Consider the following 18,951-nt stretch of genomic DNA (forward strand, 5'->3'; position numbering starts at 1 on the left):
GGGCTTTCATTCTTCTCTGGACTTTAGGAAACCAGATGGCACATAGCGCTTGAGTCAAAGGTCCCCAGAAACAAATCAATAGGATGCCTATCTGAAGTTGTATTTTCCTGGGGATGTGTCTCTCAAGACCATTTAGGGTGCCAACTACAAAATTCCTCACCCAAGCAGGAAATATTGCTACTCAGGAAAAGATCATATAACACTGTTTATTAGCAGGATTGGCATTGCCAGTGGGGAATGTCCCCCTGACCAAGGTTACATTTGTCAAGAGACACCCATACTCCACATTCCCCACCACGGAAAGTAACAATATCATCTACAATGTACATTGTCCTATTTACAACAGACGTTGATTGCAAAGACACTAAGAAATGACTTGTGTTCCTCAGGGAAAGACAGGCAAGCTCACCTCAGCAACATCCTGCTGCCTCCTGACAGGAACGGCCCATATCTTTTCCTCCTCAGGGACACCTAGAAGGACACAGAACACACATCAGTACATTGTTGGTGCTGCTCAAGAAAACTCAGGGACTGTTCCTTGATATGAACATGGGCCAGAGCATACGGAGGCTTTTGTTACCTGCCTGGACTTATTGCTGAGCCATGCTCAGCAGTATTCCTTGAAATGTGCAGTTTGAGGAGTTTTTTGAGAACATAGACATTGGTTATTGTGCAGTGTCAGTGGCACATATCTCCTGGGGAAGGACACATCTATCGCTGTCTCTCCTCTCTCTCTGTCTCTCTAATGAATGTGTGTCTCATTCTCTTAGTGTGTTTCCATGTCTCCTTCCCTGTCCCTCAGTTTCTGTCTATCTCAAACATACATGCACACCCACACCCACACACACACACACACACACACACACACACACACCACAGTGAATACATTGTCTTCCTCACACTGTAAACATGGACATAGGTTTTCCCCTGGGAAATCTGTCTTTTCTCCACACCCTCAAGCCTCTTTCCTACAAGGAACCTGGAGTCAGGGTAGCTCTCCAGACTGATGCCAGCAGGCATGCCCCATCTTCCTGAATATACACATTATTTCATCAGGAGAGACAGATTCCAAAATGCATACCATTTTCCATTGCACCTGCGGCGACCTGATGTAGAGAAAAGAAACACCATCACGGTCCAATCATGATGAACTCTCATTGCACTGGGCTTTCATTCTTCTCTGGACTTTAGGAAACCAGATGGCACACAGTGCTTGCGTCAAAGGTCCCCAATAGCAAATGAATAGCATGCCCGTCAGAAGTTGTTCTTTCCTGGGGATGTGTCTCTGAAGACCACTTAGGATGCCGACTACAAAATTCCTCACTCAAGCAGGAAAAATTCCTGCTGACGAAAAATATCCTTTGACACTGTTTATGACCAGGTTTAGCACTGCCAGTGGTGAATGTCCCCCTGACCAAGGTTACATTTGGCAAGAGACATCCATACTCCAAACTCCACACCACGGAAAGTAACAATATCATTTAAAATGTACATTGTCCTATTTACAACAGACGTTGATTGGAAAGACACTAAGAAATGACTTGTGTTTCTCAGGGAAAGACAGGAAAGCTCACCTCAGTAACATCCTGCTGCCTCCTGACAGGAACGGCCCACATCTTTTCCTCCTCAGGGACACCTAGAAGGACAGAGAACACACGTCAGTACATTGTTGGTGCTGCTCAGGAAAACTCAGGGACTCTTCCTTGATATGAACACGGGCCAGAGAATACGGAGGCTTTAGTTACCTGCATGTGCTGAATGTGACTCCTGAGCCACGCTCAGCAGTATTCCTTGAAGTGTTCAGTTTGAGGAGTTTTTTGAGAATATAGACATTGGTTATTGTGCAGTGTCAGTGGCACATATCTCCTGGGGAAGGACACATTTATCGCTGTCTCTCCTCTCTCTCTGTCTCTCTAATGAATGTGTGTGCCTCTTTCTTTTAATGTGTTTCCCTGTCTCCTTCCCTGTCCCTCAATTTCTGTCTCTCTCAAACATACATGCACTCACACACACACACACACACATACACACACAAACACAAATGCACACAGTGAATACATTGTCTTCCTCACACTGTAAACATGGACATAGGTTTTCTCCTGGGAAATCTGTCTTTTCTCCTCACCCTCAAGCCTCTGTCCTACAGGGAACCTGGAGTCAGGGTAGCTCTCCAGACTGATGCCAGCAGGAATGCCCGATCTTCCTGACCGTATAGATTATTTCATCAGTTGGTTAAATGCCCCACTCTTGATTTGGGCCCAGGTCATGATCTCAAGGTGTCTGGGATCAAATCCCTGACTGGGATTCCACCCCACTCCCTCAATCAACCAAGCAATCAATCACCTTTTAAAAGTTACCCAACAGAGAATGTAAACTGATGCAGTCACTATGAAAAAACAATATGGACGTTCTTCAAAACATTTAAAAAAGAACTATCATTTGATCCAGCAATCCCCCTTTGGGCTAACACATCCAAAAGTATTGAAATCTTGTCTTCCAAATGATACCTGAACTCCCTTGTTCTGCATTCACAAAAGCTAATATAGAGAAACAACAGGTCCATTGATGAACAAATGCACACAGACAATGTGGTCTGTTCATACATTGGGAGACTATTCAGCCTTAAAAAGGAAGGAAATCCTGTCATATGTGACAACATGGATGGCCCTGGGGGACTTGTGTTAAGCGAAATAAGCCAGACACAGAAAGACAAATACTGCAGGATGTCACTTACATGTGGAACCTAAAATAGTCAAATGCATGGAAACAGAGAATAGAATAGGGGCTGGAGGGAGGGGAAAGGGAGGAAATGTTGGTGTTCAGGGCACCAAGTTTCATTTATACAAAAGAAGTTAGTTGTGGAAACCTACCTTGCAACATAGGGCCTGTGATGAACTGCTTGAAAATCAGTAAGAGTGAGTTTGTAGGTTGAGTACCATTACCACGAAAGAAAAAGAAGAAACGCTCCAACAGACATTGTGTGGGCAAATACCTTTGTCTGGGTGAGACAGGATAGAAATCAGAGCAATCCAGTCATTGAGAGCATGGGGTTGGTGCCAGTTGGGCTGTGCCTATGTTCCCTGTACTGCACAATGAAAACTTTCTTAGGGTCTGCTTATTAGTCTTATGGTATGAAGTTGAAAGTGATTAAATGCAGGAAAAGTCTTCGGAAAAAAATGACTGATGGTTCAGAAGCAGTGTGTAAGTGTTCAGTCACTAAATGTCTGGAACATTAACCTAAACACTTGGTAGTGGTTGAATCTAGAGTGGGGACTTGGATGGCTACAGGACAAAGGAGGATGGAAGCTTCCTTTTCATCCTGTCCATGGCTAGGATGCTTTACAGCTCATGGGGAAGACCTGTTACCATCTCCTGGGATCCCATATCAACCTGTGGGGCAGAGAGGGCAGGGCCTGTGACCCATATTTTCTGTAAGAGATTAAGTGACTCACCAAGATTCACTATTCTGAAGAGTGGGAGGTCCAGGATAGGAATGTAGATGTTCCCCGGGGATAGAGATCCCTGAAAATCTGGGACCTTCCCAGGTCACCTGAGATCATGCCTTGAACCCCTGAGCCAGGGGCTCCCCCAGTCTCTTTATCAAATCTTCCTCCCCAAGGTCTCTGTGGAAGACAGTTGACACCCTGGAGGAGGTGCCTAAGCTAGGAGAAAAGTGCAAATCCTAACTCAGCCTCCCACCTCTAGGTTTCAACCCCTGACCCAAGGCCCAATGCAGTTACCACCAAGTGAAGCCCTTCTGAAGGAGCAGGGGGAGCCCAACAGTGGCCATCCTCACCCAGCGTCCACACTACCAAGGCTCTCACAAGGAGCCTTCCTCAATGGCCACTTGGCCACCTTCAGTGGCCAGTGGTCTGCTCAGCTCCCAAGCTGACTCCAAAGCCACGACATTCAAAACCAACTGTCATGTGATGGCTCTGCCCAGAATTAGCTTCCCTTCAGTTGACTAAGCCTGGCTGAGCAGCTACTGTGAATTAACTGCGAAATTGGCGCATCAAGCTGGTGCTTTGATGGTTTATTGAATGTAGGCTGAGACACTTAACGTGGCACTGACTATTGGTCTGAGGAACCATCTGAGCAGCCAGGACTAAGGCCTGGCTGGTGGAGGGCAGGGGCTGTACTGGCTCTGAGTGGGCCCCTTCCCAGTTCCTCCTCCTTCCCCAAAATCTGATCTTTATGGACTCCTCATCCTTCTTGAGACCCTGCAGTGGCAGGGGCCCATGTCCCATCTCCTTTTAGATGGACCCCTCCATACCCACGGCCTGGAGAAGCCTCCTCCCTCTCCACTGCCATGACTCTCCCTAAGGATCACCCAGACCTGCATTGATCTTTCATCTGCTGTTTACTGTTTTGCAGGTGATTATAACCAACCCTTTACTGAGAGACTAGATTCAAATCTAGGCACAGCAGTCTGTGTTAGTTAATCATAAATCCTTTGTTATGAAGCTCAGCAATGATTCACAAATTGTACATGAGGAAAGCCCACCGTTGAAAACCAAACAGTATTATTATGTGCTATTTTTCTTCTAGTCTTGCTTTGCAATGCTACCCGGGTATATATTCATTAAGCATGTCAGCTATTGGCTTTCATTTACTAGCAAGCAATGGGATAGTTCATTAAGGAGCAAAGGCCCCACTGGAGCATGGGTGAGAGTGTCAAAACAAGGAGGATGGACACCGGGCTACTAATCATATGTTTGAGTTCTATTGGTCACGGTCCCTATGGTGTGTAGTTCATGGGAATCAAGCTGTTTTTAGGGCTCATGCTGATAATGTTACCGAATATACTACATTATGTCCCTGAATCTTTTTTCCTTAATGAGTCTTCACACACCACATGCGACGGGGCCTGAACTCATCACCCAGGGAGCAAGAGATGCATGCTCCAGCAGCTGAGTAAGGCACCATCCCATTATGTTCCTGATTCTTACCAGATTTGAGCCGTGTCCTGAAGAATGTCCACACCATGAAACTGAGTGAGCAGGCACTGACCAGCTCTCTAACTCAGCTGTACAAGGGAGTAGCAATGAGGGTGATGGCACAAGGTTCATTGTGAATTGGTACTTTGAGGCTTCATTTTCATTGTCTCACGGGTAGACTCACAGAACTTCAGCATTACTAGTGCTGACTCATATTGACAATGCCATCCAACACCTCTAAAGGATCTCCTCAGTCCTTACTGGACTCAGGCCAAGTGCTGAGGAGTAGCTCAGCACTGGCAGAATTTGACCAGGTTTTCCTAACTTGTGCCTCCAAACTTTCAGAATCTTTGAACTGACCAGAACCATGTAAGATTTCTAGATCCTTTTCCTATTAGTGACTAAGGCAAGTTCTATAATAATCTGGCTTGAGAGTTTCCCTGGGCTATGGTACCACAGAGACTACCTCATAATAATAGACAGCATGTGGGATTTTCCTTGGTCCAGGTGATTCCTGACATACACACAGATGCTGGAACTCCTTTGCCCACACAGTGATCCCATGGCTAAGTAGAAGTGCAGTTCAGTAGTTAAAGCATGAGCATTGGGACTACATTCCTGGGTTCATATCCTGACTCTTAGAAGTTCATGCTCCTGGACACAAGAATCTCTGTGCCTCAGTTTCTCTTCCTGAGAAGTAGGAAGAGTAACAAACCATCACATATGTTTGTGATTGCATTGAATGAATTATTGCATGTAGAGTGTGGTGTATAACAAGTGGTCAGAAAGATTCATTAGAGGGTATAGATATTGAATGAGACCTTACAATTTTGCAAGTTCCGGAGGTGGATTCAAACCTGGGAGTCTGAGTTCCCAGACCATTGTTACACAGCTGCTTTGCCTAAAAACTATCATTTTACCTCAACATAATTTAGTTTTGATAGAATCAGAGGCATCAAAAAAAAAAAAAAAAACACAAAAGAAAAGAAAAAAAGAAAAAAAAAAGCTGTTGGTGACCCTGGATCCCACTCTCTGTGGCCCTTGACCAGAAATATTCATGATTGTTCTCCAGGGTGATCCAATGTATACAGTGTAATTCTGGATAACACCCAAAGGATAAAAGTAAATGTGTGTTTGGGGGCCACAAATTGTTGAAACTCTCATATTGTTAGGGTCTCTTTTGGACAACTCTTTATGTGAATGAAGGAACACATCTCCCCAGATACTGAACCCAATACCCCTTTTTGGTATAAAGAGTATAGGGAAAGCATGTTAAAAACAATGATGGATACCTTCCATATCAACCATTCTGGATTCACTCTACATTTCTGTAATGAATAATTTGAATACATACTTTTGGAGTTTTAAAAGATCTTACATTACAATAGACATTGCTGTATGTTTTCCCCTAGGAATACCTAGTGGTGACAAGAAAGGGGTGCAGGATATAGTCCATTTTTCTCAATGGAGAAAAAATATCAAGGGAGCTATCTTGATAGAATAACCGAAAATCAAGAGATAAAACAAAACTATAAAACATATTCATAACTCTGTACGACCAGATAGAGAGAGGAGATTTTAAACCATGGAAAAACATTTTAAGCAACAGCTAACTGTCCAGTTAGTAGGAGACAGTGTTAAGAAGATCTTTATGAACATACCACCACAGCAACAATTCAGATTGCCCATCTTCGAAGACGCTAGGTACAGATCTGAGAACTCACTCGCTATCAGATTTGAACTGCTCAGCTCAGAGACTGGCAGTTGGAAAAAAGGACATCTTCCATCATTTCATCGCCATGGCTACAGAGCTTTCATAGGGAATGCAGGTGCACACCGTCCAACTCCTGCTGTGTGGACAGGTGTGTCTCTACAGAGACAGGGGCACGATTGGAGATTAAGTGCTTTTGTTTCAAAAGTTGAACCCTGGTCTCACACATTGTCATTCTCTGTTTTGAAAATAAATTACATGAAGGGAAATGACTTGACCCCTCCAACACCAATTATAATCACTAGTCAAAATTTCAGGGTGAAGAGGGAAAAAGAAAATATTTTGAGAACAAAGAGAGGTCCCATTTTTTTTTATTTAAAACACAATCCATTCCCATTTCTACCAATCTGAGTCAAAGAACATACCTAGAATGAAGTTTAAAATTTGTCCCAGATGAAATATTAGAAGTAATCATTATATCTTAACGTAATTTAGTCAGGTTATAGACCCATTAATTATAAACACAATTTGATGTAGAGTACTTACATAGAAGGCATATTTATTTTCTTAGCAAAGGTGTGGGACAAGGAGTTTACCTTTAGCTCTTCACTGAAACACACATGCCTGTGTTTTTGATAAAAAACTAACAGCCACATTAATTATATGTTTTTTCTCTACCAAATTAGTCTAGAAGTTTAGAATCAAGGATGATACATATAGAAAAAGTCATAAAATGAAAAATAGTAATTAAAATAATATTTACATTAAGAAAATATAATAAAAAGAAAAATGTCAACTAAAACTAAGGTAAACTTTTCTTGTGTCAATATGGGAAAGGTGAACAGAAATGTTATCGTGTCCTTTTTGAATAGTAGAATCAGACGTCTATTAATTTTATATGTTCTAAATCTTAAGATTTTCTACTTTGCCATTGTATATATGTTTTAATCAGAAAAACAATAGGAAAGGTAGTAAATTAAGATAAATTTTATAAAGGTATAACATTAAGTAATAAAGATATGTATTTACATTGCAAAAAAATGTCCAGGGCTTTGAGCTGAGATGCAAGGAGGACCCAGACTTAGCAGGATCCCCCGTTCTGTCTTCATGTACTACCTGGCCTAGACATGAACCCAGAACAAAGGTGACTTTCAGGATTCCAACAGGGCACAATTCTCCACCTTCTAGGTCACTGTTCTCTGATAAAAATTATGCAAAGCACATACATAGTTTTGGCTTTTCCAGTAAACACACTGTAAAAAGGAAAATCAAAAACAGTAAAACAGTGAAGCTAATGTGAGTAATATATTTTTAATCCGATACATCCAAAATGTTAAGATTTCCACTGTGACACATGAAATGTGACCACATTTCAAGGGCTCGAGAGCTGCTCAGAGCTGGTTGCTACCGTAGAGGAGAGTGTAAATGGAGTTCATTCACAGCACACCAATAGAGTGGACAGTACTGTTCAGGATCTCCTAGGCTATACTTTAGGAACATAATGAAATAATCCACTTTGTCAGACTGAGTACTGAGAATCACATCTCTGCCTGGAATCTCCAGACCCAGAGTCAGTGTGTGACAAAACCACATCCATGTTGCCAGGCATGGATTGCATGGTAAGCACTCAGTAATGGTTTAATCATCTAAATTCTCCATCTTGCTATCTCCTTAGCCATCTTCTTTAAAATGTGAGAAACCAATTAATTTAATGAATGTATAGGAATCATTTAAATTACCTAAAAGAATTCAGCGCTCCCCTCACCTCCCTTGAATCCTGGCCTCCAGACTTACATTGGAGTTTCTCTCACTCACTGTATTCACACCCTCTCAATGTCTCATTAGTCCAATATTACTGTTACTTAATTAAGGTACATACTAGATTATTGTACCTGGAGAGAGTACCTTCCCAGTTCTCTGGGACACATGATATTGGCTTCTGGTGGCCCCCAATCAGGGAGAAATCGGGCCCCCAGAGGACATCTGGCAAATTCTGGATACATTTAAGGTTCTCAACAGTGGGGAAGGCACCGCTGGCATTTGGCAGGCTGAGGCCAGGGATGCAGCTAAACATGTTGTAAGACATCCTGCAGCTCCTCACAAGACTTGCGCAAAATGTCGACAGAGCCCAGTGTAAGAAACCCTGTCTTAAGCCATGTCTATTAAGTCTCATTAAGAAAAAGGAGGATTCCTCCCAATCTCTGAACCCAATGTTAAAGGGTCGATATCTATCTATCTATAAGGAATTAGGCACAGACCCCACTGGTGTGAATGCAATAAATATATTCTCATATTTAGATTTTGTAAAAAGTAATGAGGGCTTGCCTGGTTGGCTCGATCAGTGGAGCGTGTGACTCTTGATCTCGGAGTCGTGAAGTTGAGCCCCAAATTGGGTGCAGAGATTACTTAAAAGGAAAATTAAAAAAAAATTAATGTTTATTTATTTTTGGGAGACAGAGAGACAGAGTAGGGGAGGGGCAGAGAGAGAGAGGGAGACACAAAATCCAAAGCAGGCTCCAGGCTCTGAGCCAGTCAGCACAGAGCCCAACACATGGCTCAAACTCACGAAGCACGGGATCATGAGCTGGACCGAAGTCGGATGCTCAACTGACTGAGCCACCCAAGCACCCCAAACATAAACTTTTTTTAACGTTTCCTTGTTTTTGAGAGACACAGACAGAGTGTGAGTGGGGGAGGGGCAGAGAGAGAGGGAGAACACAGAATCCTAAGCAGGCTCCAGGCTCTGAGCTGTCAGCACAGAGCTGATGTGGGGCTTGAACGTGTAAAACAACAAATCATGACCTGAGCCAAAGTCGGATGCTTAACTGACTGAGCTACCCAGGGGCCCTGTTAAATACTAAAATGTTTTAATGAAATGTAACAATCATTGTTTCGAGAAGTGTACTCTAAAAGCTCACTCCGTGGACACCATCATTTCTCCCCAGATATTTCTCTCTGTGATTGCAAATATGTATTTTCAAGGATTTGTGAAGCAAACTGGAGTGTGTGCAAAATCACAGGAAATTGGACAACGTTTCTGTTTTGAAACTTCTGCTACCGAGTGTAACAGAAATGAGACTACTATTGTTACAATAAATCCTATCCTGCATCTTCTATCTAAACTAACATTCACATCAAAACTACTATTGATTAGCCATTTCACAGCATTTCCACCCCTTGGTAATCCTAGTAAAGTGTATGAGGTTTAAATCTGTTGGTGGCTGACAAAGGTGTGAACTCAGAGCATTTATAATCCATTTAGAACACTGTCTCTCAAAATCAAAAACAACCACCACTTCTCAATATTGGCATTGTATGAGTTTCACATTTGCTTTCCTTTGTTCGGCTCAAGTTTGGAAATTTGTGAAAATGTACAAGAAGCACGAGAATTGTAGACTTAACTTCTGTGGTAGGAAATTAGAAATAATTCTTAGATAATCTTAATATTTCCCCTTCTTGATGTCGTGCCACAATTCAGGTAAGTTTCCTTTGCTTTATTCTTTATATAGTGTGCAATCAAGTTTTCTCCCTTCCGTTATGTTCTGTTGTTTGTATTACTCCTAGATAACCAGGAAAGTGTAGGGAGAAGCAAGGTCAGGAGACAATGTATAGGAAATCTGATGGATTTCAAAGTATTAAATCATAGATCAATCCAAGAGTCACTATTTGTTGTCTACTTTTCTTCTTGTATTTGATATCCAAAATCAAGACCACAGGCCCAGCTCTCTTCTAAATTTGTGTCATGAAAGAAAATTTAAGACCACCCCCATCCAAATAAATACAGCGACGGATTCTATCAGAAGCCCCCGCAAGTTGTCCTGGGAGAGCAAAGTACAAACATCATTTGTCTTGGGACAAAAGGAAAGGTTTCTACAGGTAGGAACAATTGAGGGGACATTGGGTGTAGCGGAGTTTGGCCACACAGTAAGGATGGATCAAAGTTCCCCGGAAAATGGGAAGGCTGAACACGTACCTACGAGTTGAAATGGCTACAGTTTTTAATCGTCCTGTGAAGAAGCAGGGGGTGAGGCTACCCTTGGTTATCAGGAGACAGAAATGTTTACTGAACGGAGCAACTGCAGGATCAGGTGGGTGTTTGCCTTCCGGTGGACATTTCAGAAGGTAAGAGTGGATGCCTTAAGCCTGCATGAGGCCAGGGAACAGGGAAGTGCTTCCAACGTCGTTGACATACCTCCACCTAGCGGCCAGCCATGTTTACTACCACTCGGTTCACCCAACCTTCTTCCTGTGTCTGCCAGTCACTCAAGAACTACAATCCTTCCGCTTTTCTACAGTTGAAGAATAAAGACCCAAATAAGTGAGACACAACAAAAACTCCTCAAATTTCATCGACAGATCACTAATAAAGATATTTAAAATGCGTGTAATTTACCAATTGTTGTTATGACCTTCCCATATTTTGAAGCTCAAATCTGTTTAAAATATGCTTCGTGGGCTTTGATACACCGATAATCTTATATTTTACTGTGCAGGAAAACGTGGCAGTAAGAGATTTCTACTTTCTAGTCACTGGGTGGCAATAAAATCAAAGTGAAGAATTTATCTCCTAGGAGTGGAACCAAGCACAGCCAATTTCCATCCCCTCCTCAGCTTGGTACCCCCACGGTTCCTCAAAAGTAGGTTCTGTGCCCATCACTCTGGGCCCACATGTTTCAAATCGTTGAGCTAACATGAGTGAAAATTCATATCCTATAGAAGCTAAGTGTATTAAGTAGTAAACCAGAAGGTTTTAATTTTAAACAGTGAGTCAAATTGAAATGGGAATTTTATGACACATTATGTGCTTGACAGATGAAGCATATTTGTGTAAGCAACATAACTATGGAGTATTGTATAGAGAGAGTAATATTAATGAAATTAAATATTCATGTCTGGTTTTGTCCACAAGACAAGGAAAACATGATATTTATTGACCACAGATAATTCTTCACATTTATCAATTCTCACATTCAAAATTTCTGAAACTGCTGTTTCTTTTGAAATTTCAGTTCCATGTGGAATAAAAACACATGTGGCACCATTTCTGTCATCAGGAAATCTCAGTCCTCCCAGAATTAAATTAAAACATAATCGGATGATGAAATAGGTGAGTTCTGGTATGGCAGAGTGGCAAGAGGACCCTTTAACATAAGGAGCCCATTCTGAATCTCATTTCAGAACTGAGTCCCCTTTGAAGGGAGTTGGAAACCAGACAAGAATCTCCTAGAGGAGGAGTCCACTCTTCTGCAACCTCCTTTTTGCTGGTCAGTGTTCTACAAAAGGCACATGGGAGACGGCAAAGTCCAGGGAACAAATCCTTCTATGAATACAGCAAGTGTTATTGAGGCCACATCCATCACAAACACAGTGTTTGCCCCTAGGGACACTGTATACGCCTGGACTCTCTGCTCTAGGGGCTGTGGGCGGGAGTAGATTTTCAGTACCCAGGCTTGAGAGATGGCATATTCTTTCTTTTCCCTAAACAGATCATAACTTGGACTGTTGTACGAGATGTTGAATTGAGTTTCTCCCATTGGTTCAACCTCTCAGCTGCTGCTGTGGGTCTGAGCCACAGCCAGGTTGGAGTGGTTCTGCGAGTTGGGAGTATCTCTCAGCCTAGAGTGGCAATCGCAGGCAGAAATAGAATGGGACCCACCCATGTCAACTACAGATTGTCTAGTAGCTCTGTGGTAAAAAGAAACAAGTCAAAAATCAAATCATTGTAATGGGCAAAATGGTACTACTTCAACATGTCTTTGATTTCAAAAATACATTGTTTTTAAAACCTCAACAAGAAAGTTTCTTCTTCTTTTTTTTTTTTCTTACCCTATCCTCAGAATCAGTGTGCATGTCACAGAGCACACGTCAATTCAGAGGAGCTGAATTCCAGGGGCTCGATTTCCACAGGCAGTTGGTGGCTACAATATTGGACACTCCAGGTCTGGTCTATTTTACCAGCTCAGGTCAAAGCAGAATGACCGAGTCTTTAATTCTACTTAGCATCTCAAATATCAGAAGATATCAGAAGAGCAGCACCAAGAGTCACTTATGTTTATATTTGTAATGCGTTTATATTTCCTAGTAGAGGGAGGACACGTAGTAGGTACGTGACATGTCTATGCAAACAGAGGATAAAACCCAACGCAGTCCTGTTTCTTTAGGTCCTTAGGAAACTCTAATACCATGTTCATTTTTCCACCGAGAGTGGGTATGGCTGAACGTTTTAAAGAAGGAAGGAGATGTCTCATCTGCCTCAGTTATCTTGAAAAACCCATGTTCCTAAAATGTGGTGATGTCCGCTGCCTCCAGTGTGTCAATTCATGCCAGAAGGAGCCCTGTGAGGATGGTTTGTTGTGCCCATTTTGTCTGTGCTCACTCAGAAAGATAAGATCAAGACAGGTGGTCAGCTGGGGAAGCTGGTGTCCGAGATTGAGGACCTGGACTGACCTTGGAGAACTCTTCTCATCCTTTTCACAGAAGGATGCTGAAACACCAAGGTGAGGCATCTGTCCTGTCCCAGGTCCTCTGGCTCACGTCCGGGGACAGGAGGTAGGAATTGGCCTTGGCTAAGTTAGATGTTGAAACACAAGGTCCAAGCAATCATAGGTGGCCCTTATAGACCGGATCCATTCCTATGGGCAAGGAAAGCTTTACCACTCTCCCAGGGGGAAGCAGACAAACTCCTCTCTACACAAAGCTCCAACTGGGGAAGCTAACGGAAAGAATTACAAGAGGAAAAGCCCAAGTCCCACCCTCTGGGCCCTGTGAGGAACAAGAGGTCTAATGATACAGGATGGTGAGAGTGGTGACCCTGCTCCCCACCTCACATGCAATACAGCCTATCATGACACCTGCACAGTCACAACAGACTGTGAACCTCTCCCCTCTTTTCCTCACTCATAATCCTTCCTAACACCCCATCAAACTTTGCCTACAACTTTAAATTAAAACACAATCAGTACGTGTCCTATTGCAATCATGAATTATATGTTTTTAGCATATTCCAGCAAGGTAAGGTCACAGAAGACACTGATTTTTAAAATATAATACAAGTTCTATTTCTTATATTTATTTACAAAATTGGAAAGAGAAATGTAAGTAACTGGGACACCTTACTCCTTAACATATTCCAAGTTAGCACTGCATTGAATTTGCTTCAAAATTGTCTGCTCTCTTTGGCTTTTCTGTATATATGACAAATCTGTAGAATCCCAGTCTGATAAATGGTGCCACAAGGTGACCCAGGGCGTCCAGAGGACTCTGAAGGGTTTGAAGGGATGACTGGCCTTGGGCAACTCCCATCCCGGACTGGAGACTGCTGTGGCCCCTACTTAAAGACAGGCTGCTCTCTGCCCATGAGGATGTGGAGCTGAGCCAGGGGAACCACGTTACTTGATTCACAGGGAGACCCCTGGCCTCTGTCCTCCTCCCTCTTTCCCCGGGAGCCTGAACTGGGAAAAACCCAGCCCACCCTGCACTATCTCACCTTGTTGAGTGGCTGATGTGCTCCCTGTTTCCCTTGAGAGGGTTGGGCAGCATAGGGTCCTGCAGGACTGAGATGTTGAACCCTCCAGGGACACCTTTCCCAAAGAACACAATGTGACCTGCTCCATGTGGCCCCGCAGGGGCCTCCAGCCCTGTCGCCCAAATCCAGGAGTCCGTGGAGTCAGGAGTCAGTGTCCCAACCAAGTTAGGGCTGGGCAGGGCATGGCTATCTGCTCCCTGGGCTATGTTGTCAGTACACCCTTCACTTGTGGCACATGGCCATAACCTTCATGTCCTCCTGCAAGGTCACGTGCATTGTGGGCTGTCCCAGCGGGCTCCTGGGCATCCAGGTTCCCTGAAGGCCACTTGATTGCCTTCTGCACTTCCTCCTGCCTCTCTGCACTCCATTTCCTCCTCCTGTTCCACTCCATGCCCCTTCTTTCTTGACACATTCTCTTTCATCCACGACAGGAGGATTTCTGGAATCAGATTCCTGATGGAATAATTCTTGTTTTAAAATTGTGTGATCTTGGTAGCTGTAAGGCAGAAGACAGTCATGTGATTGCAGAGGCCCCCATCCCTGTCTCTGGGGCAGGAGAGCACCAGACAGGCTCAGCCAGGGCAGACACAGTCTCCCAGGGGGACCCTCCAGCAGAGCGATCCCAGCCCTCCTCATTCCAGCCCGGTGTCCAACCCACCATGCAGGGCTGCTCAGCCCTGGAAACAGGGTGCTGCTGGGAAAGCCTGGTGATGGGATGCTGGGGAGATTGTATAGACACTGGAGATGCTAGGCCTTCCTGGGCCTGGATGGGACTGGGTCCTTCAGGATGGGAATCATCCAAAGAGGGAGCAAGGAAGAGTCACACAGGAGACTTAAGCGCCAGAAATAAATAGAAAATAGCCAGGAGTAAGAAGTAAATTATATGCAGATGGCTAGCGTCTGAATCCTAATCCTCAGGATCTGTAAAACAGACTTCTGCATGCACAAGGGCAGCGACAGTGATGGGGTGGCCATGGGAAAGAGAGGATGAGGTCAGGGGAGGTGAGAACACAGGCTGCTGCTTCTGGGATTACATCCCAGACCCCAGGTGGCAACTGTGGCCTCACACTACAATCCCCCTGGGGCCCTCTTCCCACCTTCTCCAATGTGATGAGGAGAAGGTCCAGGGACTCCAGGCCCTTCCTAGTCCTCAGATTCCATGCCTGGGACAGGAAGCAGTACCTGAGCCACCCTGATCCTCCAAGAGGCAGTCACTGTCCCTAGGACTTTGTGTGCAATACAGTGCCTGCCTCCCAAGTTCCCTCCCCAATGACCACCTGGACTCCTTCCTGCCTCCAGATTCCTGTCCATTTCCCATCTCCTGGTCAGCCTCCACATTTGTATTTTTCTCCAATATGGGGAGAGTGGAACCCAAGTGTGCATGCCATGGCTATACTGCCACCTTCCCTAACCAATCAATCCATCAATTAATCAATCCAGCCAAATCCAGGGGCACCTTCATGGTTGTGCTGGGCCATTGGAGAACACAATCCATTCCCCATACCGTGTGGCTGGCCTGTGCTTGCTCTGACCTTAGGTACCTGGAGGACACTGGACGTTCCCACAGCCCTTTCCTCCACATAGGTCCCAGCTCCTTAGGGACAGTGACCATGACATTAGAGGTAATATAACTTGCCCAAAGTCCCCCAGTCTATAGGTGAAGCGAGGGGAAAACATCAACAGGTGCAGCCATAGAAACCCCTGTGCCTGCCAGCCTCTGCCCTGAGCACTGGAAGGAGTGGGGGAGGACCCAGGCAGGCATAAGAAAGATCACACGGAGGGCTATAACAGTGGTGTGGGGAGCAGGCCCATTGCTGTGTGGCTGGAGGAGTGGGATCTGACAGGGGCAGGAACCCCAGCTCCACTGCCAAGAGCCTCTTTCCTGGAGCTGTTCACTCCCAGGAGACAGCTCAGCGGGGCCTGGAGACCCAGTGTGTGCGAGGGCCCAGTGGCATTCACACAGGCCTCTAGAAATCCTGCCAACCAGGGAGGGTATCAGCGGGTGTGGGGGGGGAGCTGCACAGAAGTCCCTTCCACGTGGAGGAAAGTACAGGATTTATTCGGCTCCAGGGACCCAGGATTTGGGTGAGGAGAGGAGGAGAGAACTTGCACCAGGGAGCACCTCCCACCTTACTTCTTCACACGGTCCCAGGAGGACTTGCAGGAGCTGGAGAGGAAACATTCTCTGTGATGCCCACCCAGGGAGCACACTTTCACCCAGAGGCAAAGCTGAAGGTAGCCCATACAGGTGCTGCTCTGTGACCTGAAGGTGCAGAGGAGAGGGTCCCCAGGTCCCCAGTACCCAGCTCACATAGAAGCACTTTGTCTCCGTTTCAAGTGTGCATGCCAGAATATGCCTCATCAGACCACCTCTGTCACAGATCACACTAAATGCGACCCAGTAAACTGCCCCTGCTCAAGTCCCAAGACATGTGAACCTACCGTAACCAAGGCTTTGATGCTTGGCAGAGGCAGAGCAGAAGAGAGCAGGTCTTAGCGGAAAGAGAGACTTTAAATAAAGCAAGAAAAGATTGAGAACAGTACACCCTAAGCCAACAGACATAACAGCTCTTATTCCTACAGCATTAAAATATGAGAAGGATGCACATTTCCTTTTCTCTCTGATTTCATACCCACCTCCCTCAGTCTCCAAAGCTGCAGGTATAACCTGACAGCTCCCAGAAACCATTTCCTGATACACCTGAGGGCTGTTCCCTACCTAGGGGTTCTTCATCCTCGCTGCTCGAATCCTATCTTCAGTGGACAGTCCAATCTTTACAGACACAAGCATGAGCAAGCAGGGTACTAGAGAGAGGGTCTCCCCTGTCCCTGCTGCTCCAGCTGAGCCCATGCTGGCCCACCCGGCATCAGCTGTCCTTCCTCTGGGTCCTCAGACCTTCCCTGGGCTCGGTGGAGTCAGAGTCCTTCAAGGAGACATTGACCACCCTTGCAAACCCGCAAATGAGAGAAAGGATCCACCTTCCCCTGGCACTGCCCCAGCTGCACTGGATCGGGATAGCTCTCACCTGGGCACGAACCAACCTGACCTTCCCACTGTGACGGACACATGGTGGGTTAGGTGGGTTCCATGAGCACACCCTGGGCCAGGCTCAGAGCAGCTGCCCAGGAGAGCCATCTGTCGGGATGGAAGTGCTCTGTGTTGTAAACATGCACCTGCTAGGTACCTGAACTGTGGCTAGTGTGATGAGGGATGGAATGTTTAACTTCATTTACTTTAATTAATTTAAACATGTGTCAGCACATCTGGCTAGTGGCTTCCCCCCTGGATAGTGCAGCTGTAGGATCCAAAGATGCAGAAGACGTGACATGCCTGCCCTGAGGGTGCCTGCAGAGGATTTGTTGGCCTGACACGATCTTTCATTAATAGGCCCTTAGGGCTCATACACATGTGCCAGGCACTCCATTAGTCCCTGGGAACACTCAGAGAGGATGGCCACCACCCAAGCCCTAGAGGAATCCCAGAAGGGGCCCACTTGTAAGCAGAGTGAAGAGCATGACCCTCCACACCTGTGCTGGATGTAATCAGAGCAGCAGGGTAGGGGGGAGCACCTCACTGTCCTCAGGAAACCACCCCTCTCTCTCGGACCTGGACTAGAGCTGGGGCAGATACCTAACTTAGTGTGGGGCCCAACAGGCTGGGACAAGCTGAGGAGGGACCTTTCCACCTCTGAACTAGATCCCAGCCCAGAGGTTTTACAAGAGGCGCTTCTCAGTGCTGAGCACTGTGTGAGACAAGAGTGAGGGAGATGCTGTCAGTGCCCTTGTAGTGACCACCCAGGGCTAGGGCTCCTGTGCCCACGAGTGGAAGGAAGGATACAGATAGGGTTTAGAACCGAGAATTCCAATACCTGTCAGACAAACTCTCCAACTGATGTCCTCGGAGCCAGGGAAAGGCCCAATAATGGTGATTCTGAAATAGTTTTGTCCACTTAGAATGCTGGGAACCCTTCCCACCTGGCAATGGGATTTCCCCCCAAGTTTATTAGCATACAACGAACTGTACACACTCAAAGTGCAGAATTTGATCAAGTTTGAAATACATATAATTGCATGAGACAATGGTGATGGGAATTTTCACTTAGAAGCTGATGTTGTCAACTGTGTTTTTGGAGGAGACACCAGTCTAGGGAGACACACACACACACACACACACATTCAGAGCCACATCACTTAGATTCACACAGGGAAGAGCCCACCACCATACACACAAACCCTCACCACCCAAAGGGAGCAAAAGTGCTTGTGAAGAAATGGCCACGGTTCTTTCCCTGTAGTGTCAGCCTCGTTCCCCACATCCCCAGCCCCCGTTCCCAGCAGGCACCCAGAATCGGGATGGTGCTACCAACGAAAGCCAGCAGGAAAGCCCCGCGTCTCTTACTACCTAATCTTTCCCCAGCAAGTGTGGGACTCTGCAGAACTTACTATTTTCACTTAATCCCGAGACCACCTGCAATGACAGAAAAGCATGAGGATCAGATCGCTCCCATGTATCCTCTGGGTGACTTTAGAGACCTAGCTGGGAGACCATCCAGTAGAAGCCCCAAAGACCAGAGTAGAGAATGCTGCTGAAAATTCCTGGATCACGTCCTCTCAAGTCCATGTCGGTTTCCAATCATGAAATTCTTAATCCGATGAGGGGGGATTTCTACTAAGGAAAGCCCTGCCCCCCTCCACCCCCCCCCACACACACACACAGTCTACGAGCTGGTGCAACCCTTCGCAAACAGCTGCATGAACCAGATGTCACTGGTAGGACT

The 18,951-nt window shown here is 45.5% G+C and overlaps 1 protein-coding gene and 1 long non-coding RNA gene across 2 annotated transcripts in view; both read right to left on the reverse strand.

Annotated features, from left to right (window-relative positions):
- LOC145713334 (uncharacterized) overlaps positions 1-1,101 on the reverse strand; it is a 485,335-nt gene extending 484,234 nt beyond the window's left edge. Inside the window, exon 1 of the long non-coding RNA XR_014136401.1 lies at positions 954-1,101. This is a non-coding gene — a long non-coding RNA (uncharacterized LOC145713334). The remainder of the gene's footprint in view (positions 1-953) is intronic.
- A 434-nt stretch (positions 1,102-1,535) lies between these two features.
- Positions 1,536-18,951, reverse strand: part of LOC132676859 (uncharacterized) — a 349,918-nt gene continuing 332,502 nt past the window's right edge. The window contains exon 20 of the mRNA XM_081791818.1: positions 1,536-1,636. Coding sequence (XP_081647944.1) covers positions 1,551-1,636 — 86 coding nt within the window. The 3' untranslated portion in view covers positions 1,536-1,550. The remainder of the gene's footprint in view (positions 1,637-18,951) is intronic.

This window comes from Panthera onca, chromosome F1 (assembly GCF_046562875.1).
Source record: "Panthera onca isolate mPanOnc1 chromosome F1, mPanOnc1 haplotype 2, whole genome shotgun sequence".
Lineage (NCBI taxonomy): Eukaryota > Metazoa > Chordata > Mammalia > Carnivora > Felidae > Panthera > Panthera onca.